This window comes from Mirounga leonina, unplaced genomic scaffold (genome assembly GCF_011800145.1).
Source record: "Mirounga leonina isolate KUSES-001 unplaced genomic scaffold, KU_Mleo_1.0 Mir_128, whole genome shotgun sequence".
Taxonomy (NCBI): Eukaryota; Metazoa; Chordata; class Mammalia; order Carnivora; family Phocidae; genus Mirounga; species Mirounga leonina.
In genome coordinates, this window is record NW_023270320.1 from 16,193,229 (window position 1) to 16,213,615 (window position 20,387).

Here is a 20,387-nt window from a genome sequence, read left to right on the forward strand (position 1 = left end):
CTCAGGTCATGATCCCAGGGTCCTGGGATCAAACCCCGCTTCGGGCTCCCTGCTCCGCGGGAAGCCTGCTTCTCCGTCTCCCACTCCCCCTGCTTGTGTTCCCTCTCTCGCTATCTCTCTGTCAAATAAATGGGTAAAATCTTAAAAAAAAAAAAAAAAAAAGAATATTTATAATAAATTTTTAAGCAGAACACTAATGTGTACATGGGAGCAGTTTAACATTTATGTGTGGGGGGGTGGTAGGAAAGAGAAACCATGTAAGAATTATTTTATTTATTTATTTAAAAGATTTTATTTATTTGAGAGAGAGAGAGAGAGAGAGAGCATGAGCAGGGAGAGGGGCAGAGGGAGAAGGAAAAGCAGACTCTGCTGAACAGGGAGCCAAACACGGGGCTCGATCCCAGGACCCGGGGATCATGACCTGAGCCGAAGGCAGACGCTTAACTGACTAAGCCACCCAGGGACCCCAAGAATTATTTTATTTAAAACAAACTTTAAAAAGTTTTCTTTAAGGTAAAAATGTTAAAATTAATGTTTAATAATATTTTATGAAGTAAAACTTTTCACCTTTCTGTAACCACTTTACTATATTTAAAATCAACTTCTCAAAATATTTCAACAGGGCAAAAGATGGAAGTCTACAAGACATCTGTCAGTCTGGAGAGAACTGGACAAATCACAAACTTTCAAACCACACCACAGCTTCATGATTTACTGGCCCCCAAATTCCATGGGCTGAGAGACTATGTGGAAGAGGCTAGCGTAGCTAATGAGATGGATATCACATCATCAGTAAAATAGGTTATCCCCCACCACTGTGCTGACAACTGGGAACCTATTGGGCATTTCAAAAGAGGATGCCCCATCATTTTCTTCAGAACATTTGTTTGGGCCTCTCAAAAGGAGAATCATTTGCCTTGGGAAGTCTGTGTGAACATGGATAAGAGCCCTTGGTGTTTCCAGTACAAACAAGTTGATGACCATTACTATGAATTCTGAAGCTTTTTTTTTTTTTTTAAGGATTTTATTTATTTATTTGACAGAGAGAGAGAGAGAGCACAAGTAGGCAGAGTGGCAGGCAGAGGGAGAGGGAGAAGCAGGCTTCCCGCGGAGCAGGGAGCCCGATGCGGGGCTCGATCCTAGGATCCTGGGACCATGACCCGAGCCGAAGGCAGACGCTTAACCGACCAAGCCACCCAGGCACCTCTGAAGCATTTCCTTTTTGAAGAGAAAACCCAACTTCAAGATTTTCTCCACATACTCAAATCTGGGCCTCCGTTTTGGGCCTAATAATTTTCAAAGCCCTTTAACACCCATTACCTCATTTCTTCCTCACACTTAGCCTTTGAGACATCATTCTCTGCATCGGAGAAAAAAAGAAACCCAACCAGCATACACTGCAGAGTCCAAATACAGATGAAGGTCTAGCTGTTTTCACAAAAGATCCAGAAACACAGATTTATTCCCTTTAAAGGGAGGTGGCTTCTCGAACAGAACAGAGAGCCAGTGGAAATCACAAAGGGCAGAGGATGACCTTCTGCTCAGAGGAGCGCAACACAGTTTCAAACTGATATTAAAAAAAAAAAAAGTATTCAAGAATCTAATCATGAGCCCTTTGGGCTGCAATGTTGTGGTGATATTTTTATGACCCAGAAATGCCTAAGCTGTTGCTGCTGTTCAAATGGCCCACTTACTAAGTGGCGTAAAATGTGTGAAATGGGCGATCTGACTCAGTGCGTAAATATTTCCTAGGATCCATTTTATGAGTGACCTCATTTATATGCGTTATCACCAATGACGAATTGAAAAATAAATTAATTCTACCCGACAGCTAAGCATTAAAACATTTTAAAAATGTCTGGAGTAGTTTCTATTCCAGATGTTGACTTTTTCCCTCCCAAACTGCATTAGTGACATTTTCTCGTTCCCGATGACATAGCTTTGGTATTACACAGTGCAGTGAGGGACGCGGGATTAGAATGCTTTCAGAAAATGTGTCCATACTCTGGACAACCCTAAGCAGCCGTTCCATTGGATTTGCGAAGTGACAGTGTTTCTGTGGTTAATATGGCATTCTTTTTTTCTTCAACAACGAGAACTAGTCTTTTTCGTACACGATTCTAAAGATCCTACCTGTATTTCCCTAAAATCACTGCTTAAGTTAGTGGATTCAAAAGACACTGCATTCCATAAGAAAGGCAAAAAACTGTACTTTCCCTGAGCTACTTTCTGTGCCTACAAAGCAGTTAATAAATACCGAGTGTCATTCTACCTTAAAGATGTTCTTCCAAGTTAAAATAAGTACTGAATAAAAGAAAATTCATTTCAATTTTACATATAAAATCAATATGTGGATTTTTTCTGTGTATAATTTTTCCCCAGAATTCAGCTTTTATAGCTTGTAGACTTTGAGGAAAATGACGAAGCATGAATGACTTAAAAATGAGTAACATGTCACGAAGAGTTGGGGAGGATTATCAGTGTCTCATCATTGTCTGCTACATGTTTTATCACTTCTACTTCACTGAAACCCACCAGCTGCCCCTCAGCCGAAAGACCCACCAGCACAACGAACAAGGATTTCTGACAGTTTTATTCACGTCTCACATCAATGCTCATTTACTGCCTGTCCACTGTAGCTTAAAGGCTGTGCTGAGTTCTTTTACAAACTTACTTCATCCTATTGTTACTTTTTTGTACCTGGGGAGGCTGAAGAGATTCAGAGAAGCTTCTTTGGAATTCAAACAATGGTTCTCCTGACTCTAGCATGCCGTAACTCCCCCACCCCCCCTTTATTCCTCTCAATGTGTTATTTTCATTCAATCTAACAGCAGCTTTGACTCTGTTATCAGAGTATCTGGCTGGGACTGTACACTCCATTACCCTGTTCCAAGTTTCCGGACCATCTGAACGTTCTCTGTTTCAGTAATCATATGGTATCGAATATGGAATGGTCTATTTGAGGACCTTCTAGGGCAGTGCCATTTAAGGGCAATACTAAACAACAAGATGTCACTTATTATCATTAAAAGGCCTATGATTTATAATGAAGTAAATTACCGTAACCATTCACTAATCAAACACCTGACTTAATTAGTAGAACCGACGTGAGCAAAACCCATTTTGATGATAATACCTCATTAAAACAAAAAAAAGAAAAAGAAAAAGAAAATACTCAAAACATTTCCATTTACCTGCATAAAGCCTCAATGGCGTCTCTGTCCAAGAAATCATGCTCTCTCTTGACCAAGGAAATATCAATGGGGAACAGAAGATCTACAAGAAAAATAAAAACATACATTTATTGAACACCTAAATTCTTGCCAATCTAGCCCAGTTTAGCAGAGGGAAAAATAAGTAATTTCTTGAATACCTATTATGCGCAGGACACCTTACTTCCTTTCAAGTGCTATGGGAGAATAAAGCAGTTTAGGACAATTCCATCAGTGTCCTCAAGGAGCTTAGATGTAAAGTGGTCTGTACACTCAAATATCCCTCTTGTCACAGAAGTGGTTCAAAACACGTTCCCCCTTGAAACAAATGAGCAGGCAACAGATCCCTGCTGTAAATTATAGTTTCAGCCAGAATCAACACCAGAAGGATGCTTCCTTTCAATGGGGTGGTTGTTGTTGTTCTGTTGTCTTTCCATGTGTGTCTGCTCACATTTGGTCAGGGGAAGAGGTCATGGAAAACTGAGCCAAGGAAAGGTCTACAGAACAATGGCAAGTGGTAGGAAATGGAATCTAACCATTTGCATGACATCAAAAGCTAAAGAGAATTCAGGATATGCTATTTTTAAACAAATATTAGCACTTCCATATGGCTTTTCAGGAGTTTATATAACTCCCCTACAAAACAAAAGGCCCGCTACAAAGCTGCTGGAGAACAATGGGATCCCAAATCCCTTAATCTGCAGGAGAGTTCAATACTCTTAGAATACTAGGAGTTATATCAGAACTGAAAAGGAGAAAGGGGGAGAAAGTCAACTCAGTAGAAGAATTCCCTTTTTATCCCTTTTTGATAAAATACATTCAAGAAGAGGGGAGGGAGACCCGCAGCACCACTGTGGAAATTTACAACAGCTCTGGAATTGCCACTAGATAAAAACAAGTTACCCTCTTTGGAGTTCCAGCTGTTAGGGTATAATTGGTCTTTCCTGTAGAATGCTTACATAATATGATGAGTAAGAGTTCTTCTGTGCACCTCTGTAGGTCAGGAATGGGCAAAATAAATCAGCACAGCAGGAAACTGGGATTACCATAACCGAACAAAAACAAAGACAAAAATAAAAACAAAACAAAATAAAACAAAAAAACAACCCCATGGCCTCTGAAATGGCTAATGCTTTATACTGGGATAGAAAGGGCTCTCAGGAGATGCAAGTGATTAGTCATGTTCTAGTTCTTGGGTTGACTGTGACGTTTTCATGGTTTCCAACTTCCAGTCACCGGTTTCACAGAATGGAGCTCCTTATTCTTAACAATCTATTTGCTAGAGATAATGGTTAAGAGTACCTTTTTTTTTAATGTTGGAAAGAACATACTGTTACAGTCCAATTCTTTTTTCTGAAGGCATAGAGTTAGATTACCTTTATCGTTTCCTGAACAACGTAGGCAGACCAATGAGGCAGCCCATGATTTACGAAGAAATATGTGAAACTCAGTATTGCAGGAATTTCTCTTTTCATTATTTGGCAGACCAACTCTATAGGCTTATAGTGAATGTCAGCTATTAGTAAATACGGCGGACTGTAAAACTGTTGGAAGGTTGTCACATTTTATTTCACTTTGAGCAGACATCAAGAACTTTTAAGTATTAAATAACAGAGCTGACATTAAAGAATATATTTTAATACTTCCAAAGGGTAATGCCAGATCTATAAATGTAAATGAAAAGCTCACGTCTGTTAAGTGTATAGGAAACCATGACTATGTTATTTTAACAATTCTAACTTCATGTACCCAGAACTGTACTTTAGATTCCTTTCTGATCCAAATTAACTTTCAGATTCTGTTAAAACAAACAAACAAACAAACACCAAATCTAGGGTAGGTAGGGACCAAATATAAGAGAAGTGAAATAATTAAATAAATAAATTTCTCTTATTTGCCTTGACTCTTCTGAAAGGGCCGGCTTTTAAAAGATATGATTTATTGATGAATAGCAGTTCTCAGAGTTCTTTAGGTTAGAATTTGATCTTCCAGCTTGAGTGTAAGGGCAGGAAGTATAAACTGCCAAAGACCAAAATAAAGCAAAACAGGAAGACAAGGAATGTGTAGAGTGTGCATACTCACCCTACACAGAGGGGCGGGATGAAGGGCAAAAATTATCACCCAGAACAATATACAGTATATATCCCCCAAACAGGCTTATGCTTCAAAAGACTTGTAAATGAAAGGACCACAAACACATCCCGTGAAAATGCAGTCTGAATTTTAGGATTTACTAAGAAATAAGACAGAGACTGGAAATGAGTCTTAGCAAACATACACTCATAAGAAAGTGCTGCTTGGCAGCAAATCAACACCAAAAATGAACATAATTGAAGGAAATTTAATTTCTAAACAGGAGAACAAAAGAACAGAAGGACAGCCACCTTACTGCCCCTGCAAATGTAATTATCTTTCCCCATCTCCCCTGGAGTGTGAATTGAATGCGATAGAATGGCGGCCCCTCCCCAACCCTCCCCACCTCCAAGCCTTCTGAAAGACAGAGATACTGTAAATGTTAATAGGTCAGAAATACCCTCTAACGGAAAGATAAGCAACTCCACCATAATAAGCACACAGGTTAACCAAGTACCTTAAAAAAAAAAAAAAAAAAGGAAAAAAGAGAAACAAACAAAAAAAGGAATACTTTTGGAAATACTCTCTATAATGTAGGAATACTAGATCTTTTACACAGTCTAGCAATAAAATAATTCTGAATCCAACTTCATGGGAAAATATCGCACATTCAGTCTGGGCTACAATGAGGAATTGTTACCTACAATTAGGTAATGAATTAATTAAGCTGAGTGAGATAGGAAAATAAAAATAGTCTCAATGGTGTCTCTCTGCCTGATTTGCTTCTGGGGAGTACCCACCCACCCACTCCATATCCCTCCTCAAGGCAACCCGCTGATCCTGTCTAGCACTTCCAAGCTTACAAACTATACCCACTCTTAGCACCGGCTTTTTGCTCATGTGTTAAAGAAGGTTGGCAATGACCAGTATCTCCACCACAGAGCCCAATGCCACTGTTACAGGAAGAAGAATGTTACTATCCTAGAAGAAGAGAAGAATAAAAGACATGATTTTAAAACGATTTATCGCGAGAAGAGTCGAACATCTTTGGTGAAAGTATGTAAGTGACATCATTTTATACGAATCTTTTAGAAATTTTGTCATGTGGTGGCTATCTCTTAGCATCCCCTTCCTTCTTAAGCGATGAAAGAGATTATTTTTAAAATGTAATCAACCAAAACTATGTTTGTTTTTTTGAGATTCTGGAAGTCCCTTAAAGGTCTTATTGGCTGTTGGAATTATGTTTTTATTTTATAAAATATGTAGCATTTACCACAGTGTTGGGCATCCCTGTTGGTGTAGAATTAATAGTGGCTTGTTGGTTAGTTGAATGGATGGGATGGTGGATGATGAATGAATGAATGAATGAGAGACATCTAGTGTCTCTAGTGTTAGGGAAACAGAACGCTCAAGGTAGAAGCAGCTCCAGAAGTCATTTAACTTATTCCCAATTTAGGAATCACTTCACTATTCACCCAAACTTTGCTTGCAAATTACCCACAAAAATGGGAGTTCACTGGTTCATAACTCAAATTCTTTTTAAATGACATCGTGTAGAGTATGATAAAAATCCCACATAAATGAACAGCTTATTCATCTCGCCATGTGCATGGCATGCTCTACCCACACCAGGCAGCTAGAGGCTCAGGATGAGCCACGCCTGAGGAGCTCTTCACCCCTCAGCCACAGCATCCGAGTGACCCCCAGGGCACTGATGACAAAATGAAGGAGTATAAATTCAGCCTAGATCTTCATTTTTTTTTTTAAGGTCCATTTTCCTTAGTTAAAAATTTGAATGCCACAGAAAAAATAATATTCATCAAATGACAATCTAAACAAAGGTAAAAAGCCTAATTACAACCCAGGGGAATATATCTGCAACATATGACCCATAAAAGCTTATTATTTGGAATAAAGAGCTCTTAGAAATCATTATGAAAAGTGCAATCAACTCATGAGAAAAATGGGCAACGGACATCTCACAGAAGAGCAAATACATATTGCTAGATGATATGAAGAAATGAGCATTATCATTCATGATTAGGGAAATGGAAGTCAAAATATATCCATGTGATTGGCAAAAATTAAAGCCTGACAATATCAAGAGAGAGCACATGAACAGACAGGATCCTTATATATTACTGGTAGGGGTGAAAATCTATACAGGCACTTTTGAAAAATCTGCATTATAAAACTGAACATACAAGTGTTCTCTGTTACCCAGTAATTCTGCTCTCGGTATACAGACAAGACAAATTATTGCAGATGTCCCACGAGAGTACAAAACTGTACAAGAATGTTCTTAAGCCTACAGTTTATAAAAGCAAAACAGATAAAGCCAAAATGCCCGCCAATGAGTGTGAATGTGAATAAACTGTGGTCTACCCACACAACGGGCTATTACACAGCACTCAAAGCAAGTGATCCAGAGGGAGACATGGTATAGAAGAATCTTAATATATGTGTCAGAAGAAGTGAAGAAAACTAAGTCTTACAAGATTATATAGAGCATAATACCCATTTTATAAGCGTAAAAGCAACTTTATAAAAATATATATATTAGGAAAATGCCATAAAACTATATAAAAGGAAAGCAAGAAAATGACAAACAGAAGTTTCAGAATGAGTTGCTTTGGGTAGGGGGTGGCAGAGGGACCTAATGGGTGCATTATTATCAAGGTCCTAGTTTTTGGTTTTGAGTGGTGGGGGTCTTAGGACTTGCTACATTGCTTTCTTAATGAAATATTTTAGTAAGTAATAAAATGTCTGAAAATAAATCATAGATCAGTAATATCATGAACCAAGGATATGAATATGCCAATTAAAAAACCCCCAGCATTCCCCACTCACCTTCATAAAGCTGTGCATACTGGGGGAAACCAGTTGCCCGTAGCCAATCACAAGCTTCCTTGGCTTCAATTTCTGTAACAGAACCAAAGAAAGAAAGACGTATCAGTCACGTGCACCTCAGCATGCTTTCTTCCTTAACAAACTCTGATTTTGTTAGATAAGCAAAATACGTCTGTTGACAATGGATAAGCAAAATACATAAATACACATATACCTATATAAAGTCGACTTAATTCAAATGGTTTAAAATATGGTGCACCATGGGCGCCTGGGTGGCTCAGTTGGTTAAGCGACTGCCTTCGGCTCAGGTCATGATCCTGGAGTCCCGGGATCGAGTCCCGCATCGGGCTCCCTGCTCGGAAGGGAGTCTGCTTCTCCCTCTGACCCTCCTCCCTCTCACGCTCTCTGTCTCTCATTCTCTCTCTCTCAAATAAATAAATAAATTCTTTAAAAAAAAAAATAAATGGGGTCCTAGCAGTAGGTGACTCTGTGCTGCTTCTGTGTTCTGGTTACAAACGATTATGAAAATAGCGCGTATCGAGCAGGTTGAAGAGGGATTAAATAATTTTAAGCCTTGATGGTCTAACCTGGTTTACTTTTCACATCATGAAAAGGCCACCAAAGACAGGTGACACCCTGGAAGAGAACTAACCTGACCAAAGGAACAGACCTTCTGTCCCCCCCGCCTGGGATACGCAGAAAAGGCCCAGGTATGGTGCCAATGTGGCTTTAGGTGCATCCAGCAGTAGAGACCCAGGCTGTCAGGTGACCCAGAGGGCATTAAGTCAATAAATCCCACGATCCTGGCAGGCTGCAATGCCTAATAAAGCCCTACTTCCCTGTGGTTAACATCTTGTAGATAGTATTGATAAACAGCAAGGCCAAGAGCAACTGACACACTGTGTTCAAACTCACTCAAGCACGTATTTACGATCCCGTTAAAACTGACTCACAGAGGAGGTCTGGGGCACATTCATTAGTTTCTCTGCTTGCACAAAGAATATTCTTTCAACTCTTCTTCCCACCTTCCACAGGCCATCAGAGTACTTAGGTATGTAAGGTGATTCACTCATTTATAAATGTCTCAACATTGCTTAATTTATTCCAGATTCAAATCTTCATTAGGCATCTCTCTTCTGAGCCAGATGGAAGCAGATAATCCATATTAGTAGAAGTACCCATAGCTTACTTTTGTCTAGTAACTTTACGGTTTCGAAGCATTTTTTTTTTCCCTATTATTTCGTGAGTTCCTTGGCCTATAAAGAAAGGTAATTAAGAACACCCGAATTCATTAAAGCAAGTAGGGTTGTCCTCATGGAGCATCCGAAGAGAAAAACAACCTGCTGTCTTCTGATGAGTTAGTTAATACCCAAACTAAAAACAGCGAAAGCACTAGAGTGGAAATAAACGGCATGGCTAAGTCTGTTTTCACAAATTTTTTCAGTGTGGTGATGAAAGCAGCATTTTTAAACACGAGATTCAGGAGTGAATTTGGGGTTGGAGATAAGTGACAGACATGTGGAAGAACCTCAATGTTTGCGCTGAATAAAAGAATATATAGAATTGTCCAGTGTGAATTACCTGTACTTAACAGTTTATTCGTGTATTAATATGCACACCTTGTCTCAGAAAGGAATTAAAGCAGCCTTACATAAAATCATAAACATTTTCTAGAAAACTGTATTGCTGGAAAAACATATTTTTTCTCTATCTCTGTGGCCCCTGCTCACAGACATGGAAAGAAAAAAAGCTAAGTGCTTGTTTAAAAAAAAATATTTTAAATAACTCGCTCCTCCTGACTATTTAGAGGTTATTTCCGGGGAACAGACTGTTAGACTCTAAACAATAGATTGTTCAAAAGTAGTGGTGAGTAACCAGAAATTCTCAATGTGCACTCGATTTTGACTGTCTTCAGAAATGACATTGGATCAGCATACACACAAAAGCCTTAATTAGACATACTCCACCAGCCAGGATTGCCACCTTTTTTAGAGCATGTTCCTGATTTTCTGATTAAAATGGCTTCCTGACAAGAGGCACATAAGAACGCAACGTATTTTTCTAAAAAAACTTTACATTTATTTATATAGTACTTTACAAATTACCAAGTGCTCTCATATATACTGCTCGTTTAAGGCCCCGAGTGAGTTCAGGAGCCCATAAATGCATATTGCTGAATTGTCATTCTCTTACTCACTTTCCAACACTAAGGAAATGAAAAGCTCCCAAATGACCACAAATTCGTTTAAAAAGCTGTGTCCAAATAGCCACTCTGCTCAGGGCCCCTTCGTTAGAAATAAATGATGTGAACAGGCAAAGGTTTGTATCTTCAGCAGATAATCTAATTAAAGGCTTACAATGGCTAAAAAGCAGTATTTTCAAGAACTGCGAGATCCAGAAATTTGACCTTCCTTCTCCTTACCCTAAAACAGATGAAAATGTGTCTTTCTTTTAGATGTGAAACCATGGGAAATAGGCAAGTCTGTCAGTATCTACTTGTAATTTAAGAATGCCCACTCATGAAAACTTGGGCTGCATAACAAATGAAAACTTAACACACTGTTTCTGTGGAAATCAGAATGAGAACATCGGTAAAACTATAAAAAGTTGTCACTGATTTTTTAATAAACGGAACAATTATTGACTTCATTCCTACCCCCTTCCGATTACTGAGAGAAAATGGTAATAACAATCCAATGTAAGTACTGATTTTTAACAAATCAGTATTTTCATTTTATTTAACATGAAATGAACCTATGTCTATAGGTTAGTTGGGTAGAGAACACCCCTTCTAGTTTTACTACCCCACCCCCAATCCAAGCCATTACTTTCCTTCTTGTCTCCCAACTAAAATTCCACGTCTCCAATTCTCTCCTCTCTCAGAGAAACCATCCACCAGTCCTGGCTCATCACACCTCCAAAAGTACAGCCTTGATCTTGTCTCTCCCTCACAACTTCACTAGGGCCCCACTGCTTGGAAAATGAAGTCTAAACACCATCTGCATGATTTTCTGGGCTCTCCATGAGGCACACAACCTAATTTTTCAGTTACCTGTTCTCACTCTACCTCCCAAAGTAAACTCAATGCTCATCTCCCCATACACCACCGTGACTTCCTGGCATGAAATGCTCTCCCATCTTCTCAGTGTCAAATTTCCCTCATCCTTCAAGGTCCATCCTAAATGTTGCCTCCCCTAGGCAGACCTCCCAGATGCCTCCTGACAATTCTATCAATGCTTACTTCTATTGCGTGCTTACTATGTGCAAGGACCTGTCTAAGCACTTAAGACATATTATATTAATTCATTTACTTTTCACACTGATCCTAAAACATGGGTTACTAATATCCCCAAGATACAGAGATGAGTAAACAAGCAGAGAAATACCTTTTTTTTTTTTAAAGATTATTTATTTATTTATTTGACAGAGAGAGACACAGCCAGAGAGGGAACACAAGCAGGGGGAGTGGGAGAGGGAGAAGCAGGCTTCCCGCTGAACAGGGAGCCCAATGCTGGGCTCGATCCCAGGACGCTGGGATCATGACCTGAGCTGAAGGCAGACGTTTAACTGACTCAGCTTTTCTTTACATTCAAATGCCATAGTGGAGAGAGAACTAAGACTCATAGAAATGAGCAAGACAGGGGCTCCTGGGTGGCTCAGTCAGTTAAGCGTCTGACTCTTGATTTCGGCTCAGGGCACGATCTCAGGGCTGTGAGACAGAGCCCCGTGTTGGGCTCTGCGCTGGGCAGGGAGCCTGCTTAAGATTCTTTCTCTCTCTCTCTCTCCCTCTGCCCCCGCACCAAAAAAAAAAAAAACCCAAAGAAATGAACAAGACAATTCTTCACTTAAAAAATATTTAACAATGAGCGACATTTAAAATATTAAAACCATGGACACATTGCATTACTTCAGTCACTAAATCTCCTGTGCCTGTTTTTGGAGGCCTCTAACTGGCTCTAAAAGGTTTGACTTTTCCTTCAGGATATGCAACTATGAGGATTATTTTTTAAAAACATTCTCCACCAGGCAAAAATGGCACCAGAAACTAAAAGTACAAGGGAAATACAGTGTCACTCTAATGCCTGGGTTTTCTCTGAGCAAACAACAGACAAATGTGTTAAGGAGGAAACAGGAAATATTTATTGGAAACAGCTTTAGTGGTTAGTTGTATAAGATGAATGAGGTCCAGGAGACCCTTCTGTGTAAGGCTGGGAACTATTAGTCCATATTTGCACATTTCCTGACATGATGGGATGACCCTATCTTCCCTTTACCCCTCAACGGTGAGTTAAACAGAAATCCCCCAACTGCATCATCATTCTGTTGAACCCGCTGATCTCAACCGGTTGAGCAACAGTAAATGGGTCCAAGCGTTATGTGATTACTTCCATCTTCTGTGTGCCCTATCTGCCCAGTGGGAACCATCAGGCTCTCTGCCTTCTTTGACAACATGCTACCAAAATCAGGACTCAAGGCAAATGCCACAGCTACATGGAATGTATTGCTTAAATAAAAGTCTAAGGAATTGGAGGAATGCAAGAAAATCCCAGATTCCTTAGATTCCCCCCAACATGACAGACCCGTGGCCAAAGACCCACGGAAATGTCTATCGATGCTTTCATAACCACGGAGAAGTACATTCGCTGTGTAAAGGCAGGTGGTATTTTCGGATCCCAAACAAAACTCATTTCTCTGCCCTGGTCACACAGATTCCCTCCAACGGAAGAAGCTTCTTCTTACCCATTTTCCAGCCTCCACTGAGGTGGCCAATTTATAGGACTGTCGTGCAGCTGGGCACCAACGGTGCATCTGTCCCTGGCAGGCGGGCTTCACAGGGCAGCCCACTGGAGAAGCAAACCATGGTTTCAAAACCTTGATCTCAGGGGCTCTGAGCCCTGTATGCGGTAGGCATCACTTGGGAAGAGTTTTCTAAAACCACCAACCACCACCCACTCCCAGGCATCTGGATTGTCTCGGTCTAGGGAGGACCCAGGCAGTGTCTTTAAAAAAAAAAAAAAAGCTCTCTAGGTAAATTTAAGGATAGCCAGGATTGAGAACCACGGAGCCAGGCAACATTTCTCTGCAATTCTTGCATCGGGAACTCTTTCTCCCCAGATTACCTTAAAAGTCTCCCAAATGAATTCTAAGCTTTGCTCCTTGCTGCCCACAACAAATCTATCCTAGTCCAAGAGTCCCTGAGCCCCCGGATTTGCTTTTATGAAGTGCATAATTCATTACATCACTCCCCTGCTTATAATTCTTCAGTGACTCTCTAGCACCTTCCAGATACAATCCAAACTCCTCAGCAGACCACAGCCTTCTTAATTTGGCCTCTGCCTTATCCATTTGGCTCCTGGAAGGCCTTCAAATGCAAGCTTTGTTCATCTTACTGAACTCCTTGGGGTTCCCAGGAGGCACCATGCTCTCTCACTGCGAGCTCTTAATCTGTTCTCCCCTCTACCCCCAAATGCCCCCTTCTCCACCCCATCAACTCCTCTCTCCCACCTTCCCCATGCTGGCTGAGATGCACCTATCAAAAGTGTCCTGATTCATTTGTATATCCTGAAAAGACTACTCTTCCACATTGGAAGCACAAATATGCTTGTTTGAAGGAAAAGAGAATCTGTTACTATTTTCCTTCCTTCAAAAACAGACTAAGAACTATAATATGAACCCCTTTCTTTTTGCAATTAATAAAAATAAATGTTAAACACGACTGCCAAAGACCAGGTATCAGGATTTACTTATGTAAAATGAATACCTAGATGGGCTAAGAATGTCTGTATTAATATTTATCACACTCTAATGTTATCTAATCACAGCAAAGAGTTTGACTAGCAACTAACAGCATTCCTACCCTCAGGTGCCTAAAAACATTCTAAACATCTGTTGTGCATATTCTGAAAGAAACCAGTTAGGAAGCTTCTGGAAGACCAGCTGATACTAACTCAGTTTCTAAGGCTGTTTGGCCTAACAGTAGCTGACCCAGACCCACCTTCAGGTATATTCTAGTATAGTCATACATTTAAGGGAAGCCAACCATCCTTCAGGTCCCCCTTCGCTCAATATTTACTTATTGGACATCTCTCTTTTTTTTTTTTTTATTTGAGAGAGAGCACATGAGAGTGGGGAGGGTCAGAGGGAGAAGCAGACTCCCTGCCGAGCAGGGAGCCCGATGCGGGACTCGATCCCGGGACTCCAGGATCATGACCTGAGCCGAAGGCAGTCGCTTAACCAACTGAGCCACCCAGGCGCCCCTGGACATCTCTTAAGCATGCTGCCGACTGTGCTAGAGGTCAGTCAGACACAGGTTCCTGCCCCGAAGCAGGAAGCCAAATGGAAAGGTAATTCACAGTTGGGAACATGGTGTCCCATGGTCCCCTACTAAGGAAAGATCTGGTTTCCTAAGGGCTGTTCTAAGGTCCTTGTATTAAGTCCCAGGTGACCTAGTATGGGCATCACCAACGAGTCCCCATTTCATAGGTGAAAGCCCCGGTCTTAACTAGGACGCACGCACCCTAGCTTCTTAACATACCATGTCTGTCACCCAGTCTCCCTCTGCTATCTGATCCAGCCACGCTGGCCTCTTCTCAGCCACCCTATACTCCCTTCCCTGATTTATTTTTTCTCCTTCCAAAACATTTACTTATTATGTTTACTTTCTGTCTCTCCCCTCTGTAAGCTCCAAAAGGGCAAGTTTCTTTGTCTGCTTTACTCTCTGATCTATCCTGAGCATCTACGGCACACAAAGTAGTTGCTCAATAAATAAATATTACATAATACAGTATGATTTTTGTTCTAGTGACGGGGTCTTCTTAATTTTTTTGACCAGGATCATAATAAGAAATACAGTTTACGTTATAAACTGGTACACAAATGTATGCATGCATGTGTATACACACACACACACACATTTGCACATGCCAACTGAAACTAGTTTCACCAAATAACACTTAAAATACGTAATGCATTCTGACATTTTTCTATTCCACTTAAAAAATAGTTGTTACCTACCAGAGCAACCAGTTTAAAATCTATTATTCTCACACCACAGCTTTTTCTTACAAAGAAAGAAAGAAAAAAATGGAAACTAAGAACTTACTATATACTTAATAGAGTACAGAGAAGAATGCGATGTGACCGTCTGAATTCAGAAGTGGGGGGCGGCTAGTTGAGCACATTGTTTACGCTCAGCCTTTATTGAAGGAGGGGTGATGATCTCACATGGAAGACTGGATGGGGAGAGAAGATTCATAGTAAAGGAGACAGAGTAAGTCAGGAGGAGATGCTGAAGCCCAGGTGTTTGTGAAAGAATGGCGAGCAGTCGGATTTACTCTAACACTGACCAAGGAAGGAGGCGGGTTATCCCATGGAGCACATATAAGCATCTCCTTAGCCTGGTGACCCAAAGAGCAGCCAACTTCATCTGCTCACATGTGAAACAGCTTTGCATCTGAGTGTCTTGACACTTTCTAATAATCCGTCACAGAAAAAGAGGGCCAAGTATTACCTGTAACAGGTCAGGAAACAGGTCCAGGAAAGAATGCATTGCTTTGTTAAGTAGCCTTGAGAAAATACTCTCTGGATCTGCTTCCTCATCTGTAAAACCTGGGATTGCCATAGGCTTTGTAAATTCCCCAAGGTTCTGACTCTGGTTTTTCCTTTATGCCAACTTCCCCTTCTCCCTAAGACAACCTTTAGAATAGGTTACGTTTCTACTGTTAAGTTTCCAGATGTATCATCAATTACATGTGGAGACATTTCTCTTCCCTCAAAACACTGGTTCAATAGTTCAGTTCCCCAGTTTTGCAAAGTGACTGAAGTTTATTGCTAAAATTTCTAATTTGGTTTTTAACAGATCAGTTCCTTGTTCTATCTCATGCATACTACAGGGAACTCAAAACACTACATATTTTTGCTTATGTGGGCATCCACAGTCCTCACACTAAAATTCATCTTTATAGGAGGAACACACTTAGGAGACCCTGAGTTTTCCTCTGCTTACTGAGCTTTTCTGTTTGTGCTCTCCCCCAACCCCCCCAGCCCCCACCCCCAGCAGCATCCTGGCTTCTACAGAATCAGTGGGCTGGGTGCTGAAATGCTTCTTGGCGCTTCTCATCCTTTCTCACCAATGAGGAAGCTGGTTCAGAGTCTGAGGTAATCTGCTCAAGGTTCCACAACTACCATCCTGCTCTCCCCACGCTGGAGCACTTTCTGCATACTTTGCCTGCCTGCAGAGATTACTCTCACTTTGAAATCACCAGATTGTTTTTCAGTGCAAGGAAAAACTGCAAATTTGGGAAAGTTTTCTTTTTAAGTTTTTTTTTTTTCCTCTCTTCTGCTTGAGGTCTGGAGACAGATATGTTGCTTTCTAATAAAGGACATTCCTAGAAATAATATAAATGGGGGAAAAAAAGGACCCATTTTGCCCAATGACGTGATGACAACTTAATAAATGGTTTTGCCTTGAAAGAAGAAAACCATGAGACACACCCTGCAAGCCTCTACCTGGGATTATGCAGGTAAAGAGACACTGCAGCAATGTGAAATGAAATCAACTGAAATCCCCTTTGGGGATCATTTAGTTCAAGTGTTTGCAAAATACTGTTTCTTTTTCATATCAAAAAATAGTGCTCTTCCCTCACAAAGGTGAACGGCTCTGTATTCATTTGAGCCTATGGTTGACATGGTTTGAGCTCAGGTACTCCAGACTTAAACTGATCCAGTTATTTCCAGGAATAGAAAATATCTCCCAGCTAATCAGAAACTGGCACTTACTACCCAGCACAAAGAAGTCAAACTGAAGTGGAAATAAACTATTCAGGAAACGGAGAGTGCATCATCACATCTTTCTATTTCATTTCTATGTGGGGTGGATAAAAAAAAAAACAACAACAAAAAACCAAACCCTTTGGTTTACATACATACACACAAACACATTTCTAATATTCTACATCAAATATTTATGCATTTCCAACCATGCACTGCTAAGAAAAATGACTTGAAATAGCTCTTAAAATACAAAACTCTTTAAAGATGGTAATTGCAGAGATTAGGAAAACAATTTAAACAATTTCGAGTAAGGAATCAATCTAAATAACATACTTACAGGGACGCTTATTTTTCTGAGTCTCATTTTTTTTCCCGTAAAATGAAACAGATGTTTTAAGATTATATAATCCACTTCCTTTATAATTTAGATTCAAGGCAAAATACCTGGTTACAAACCTGAAGGAACACCCCCCCCCATCTCCATGATGAAAGGTTTTTGCAGGCATATCAATTCTTTCATTTACATATTAGCAAAGCTTATTTAAGTAACCCCCAACCCCAATCTTTGGCTTTTGGCTTATAGAACTAGGTTCTATAGTGCCCTAGCTTGGGAAATAGAAATACTGTGTAACTGCAGAAACCTTAAATTAGAAAATAAAGGGAATAGTGCCGAAATCTAAAGAAACTGTCCACTCTGGTTTTAGTCAATTCTGACAGAAAAAAAGCAAGAATAGAACGAAACATCAAACTGCCTTACACAAAGACAAATGAAAATAAAAAACATGGCAGATACTGGTGAAGATGAGCTGCCTTTGGGTATTCCTATGTGGAACCTCAAACAGGAAACACTGTATGATTTGACATTCTCAATTTTGTGCCAAAAAGTGTAAGAAAAAATAAGTACTGTCTTCTAGGTGAGCTAAAGAATTATTTTCATTAAAAGTGCTGGTGACAACCAGCCGCCCTGACACACAAGATCTCATGACCAAAATTTGATCCCGGTACATCTGTTTAGTTTGGGCAGGCTTCTGCTTTTATATGGATACATTTTTCCTAGGAACAGGAAGATCCTCATTTTGTTGCTATCCCCATTTTGTTTACACATGTGGGCAGGAAGGGGTTTGAAGCACCACGTAACACACAAATGACCTTGGACTAGTCACTGAACTTCCAGGCATCTCAGCGGCCCCGCAGTGGGAAAGAGGCAATGTTTTTCCAGGCTGCCTTTGCAAAGTTCTGGAATTTCCCATGAAATGACTTGTAGAAATGCACAAGCATTACGGAAGATCCCTTTTTCGTGCTATCCAGTTTGAAAATGGGAGTTGTGTGGAGATTGACCCCTGTGCGTTTATAGTTTCTCCAGACTCGGGAGGCGGAGATGATATTCAGAATTTTAGCATCTTCTATCTACTTTGTCACCTGGGTGCGACAGCCACGTCATCGCCAGGGTCCCTTCCTCTACGGCTTCCTCAGTGCTCGCAGCCTGGGAAATGCTACAACAGCAGGGTGTGGAAAACTTCTGTCCCTCACACATCCTCCAGAGACTCCTGCAAGGAGAAGGAAGGCGCCTTTCTGACAAGCTTCAGGAAGCTGCCTCCAATCCTCTCTGCGGGACACTTGAAGGTGGGGCGGGAAGGGAACAAAATGTGGATGGGAGGTGTCAAAGGCATCTGAGGACTCCTGCTCTACTGACCTCAGCCTTCAGTTAGTTTTTGATTTTCCTCCTGGGGACAGGAGGGGGTAAGACATGAAAAGGCCACCACGCAGAGGTTTGTGTGAATGGAAAAGGATACCCTTTCCAATGTGACACTTCGTTCGGTAGCAAAATAAAATACAAGGATGAAGGATTACGAGAAATCACCTCCCACCTGAGTACTGTATGATGGGGGCTTCAGTCAGGTGTAACGTTTTATCCTTTGCTGTCCAAGGACATTATCAAGATGCTATTCAAATGTCTTCACTGCCATCTGGAAGATTTTCCCTTTGAAGTATTATTTTCAGATACTTTCACGGCAGAAAGCATTATTCAGGACAGTCCACAGAAGCTAGAAAATGGAATCCCAGATTCCTTCCCTGAATGTTAAAGGCAAAGGCTCAAGTGTCCATGCACTAGGCCCCAGAGAGGGGACACAGAAACCTCTAATTTGTCCATTTTGGATCCTCAAGTTGTAACCCCCACCTAGGAGCAGAAGCCCCCTAAGAAACTGCAAAGTGACTGCCAGGCTCTCCAGGGCCACCAAATGCTGTCTTCTAAATGGAACCAACCGCAACTGAGCACAGCTCCCGGAGGTGCACGTTACTGCGACACACATCTGGTTGAAATCCTGGCTCTGCCATGTACAGTGAGTGATCGGAGGCAAGGAATGGAATGCTCTCTCCCAAGCCCCAGATTCCTCATCTGTAAAAGGGGAATAATCACACCTGCTTTTCCAGAGTTGCTGAGGTGACAGCTGAACGGGACCAGAAGAGCACACTACGCGATCAATTTCAGCTTCTATACTACTATTAGTATTCTCCCAAAAGTCTGTGGATTTTTTATAAAAATTGAAAAGGAGCATTCATACTAGAGACGGTTGACTGTTCCTTGTGAGAGACCATAAAAATATACAGGCTAAATACGCAAGGCATTCTTGCTGTCCACCATGGCAAGGAAGGTGTCCTGAAAAAAATGTTAAGGCAGAGTAGATCTAATTAAAGAATCCCCAGCAGGACTACTCCCTACTCCTTATCACTGATCATGATAATCCTTAACAATAACACAGGATCCCACGAGGAAAAGGACAGACAGACAGGAAGAGCCCTTCTCGGCTGGGAATCTTACCCCTTTTACATTAATTAGATTTCTGACCAATTTGAGGTTGAAAGAAAACACCACTGATGGCACTCAAACCCGTAACCCATTGCTATAAAGCAAATTTCAATCTTACAGCACATCTTTCTTCAAAGAGGAAGGACCCTCAAGTCTCAGAATTCCTCCATATGCAAAGGTGAAGAATCGGATAGAAGGAAGATTGTGAAAACTGCTCCAGAAAAGCATTTTCCTCCTAATTTCAGAAGAGGAACTGGGGACTATTGCTCTTTAGGGACACAGTGTTTGGATGTGAACATTTATGATTGGGCATTAATTCACCTGGATCATCTCAACAAGGAAAAATTTTTAGGTCCTGAATGCTGTGTACATCATTCCTTTGCACTGTAGTCCCACGACTCCAAAGTGTCTTAGGGGTCAATCCTGTTAAAAATGAGCGCTCAGTGAAACTCAGAGGAATGACCACGTTAGAAATTCTTTTCCTCTACTGCGTCCCAACTCATAGAATTCTAATCACTGAACTATGCAACATAGAAAATGAAGATCACCTTTCTCCCCCAGGTCCGTTTTATAATTTTGAGAACAGCCTTGGCATGATGTGTGCCTTGATGCCCATTACACCATGGGGCCAGGTTTGACTGCAGTGTTCTAAAGCTCCAAGAATTCAGTCT

At 40.8% G+C, this 20,387-nt stretch overlaps 1 protein-coding gene across 5 annotated transcripts in view; it reads right to left on the minus strand.

Annotated features, from left to right (window-relative positions):
* DLC1 (DLC1 Rho GTPase activating protein) overlaps positions 1-20,387 on the minus strand; it is a 427,572-nt gene that overhangs the window by 22,211 nt on the left and 384,974 nt on the right. For all 5 annotated transcript variants that reach the window (XM_035004119.1, XM_035004120.1, XM_035004121.1 and 2 more), the window contains 2 exons: positions 8,136-8,207; positions 3,195-3,276 (listed from right to left, as the gene is read on the minus strand). In XM_035004119.1, coding sequence (XP_034860010.1) covers positions 3,195-3,276; positions 8,136-8,207 — 154 coding nt within the window. The remainder of the gene's footprint in view (positions 1-3,194; positions 3,277-8,135; positions 8,208-20,387) is intronic.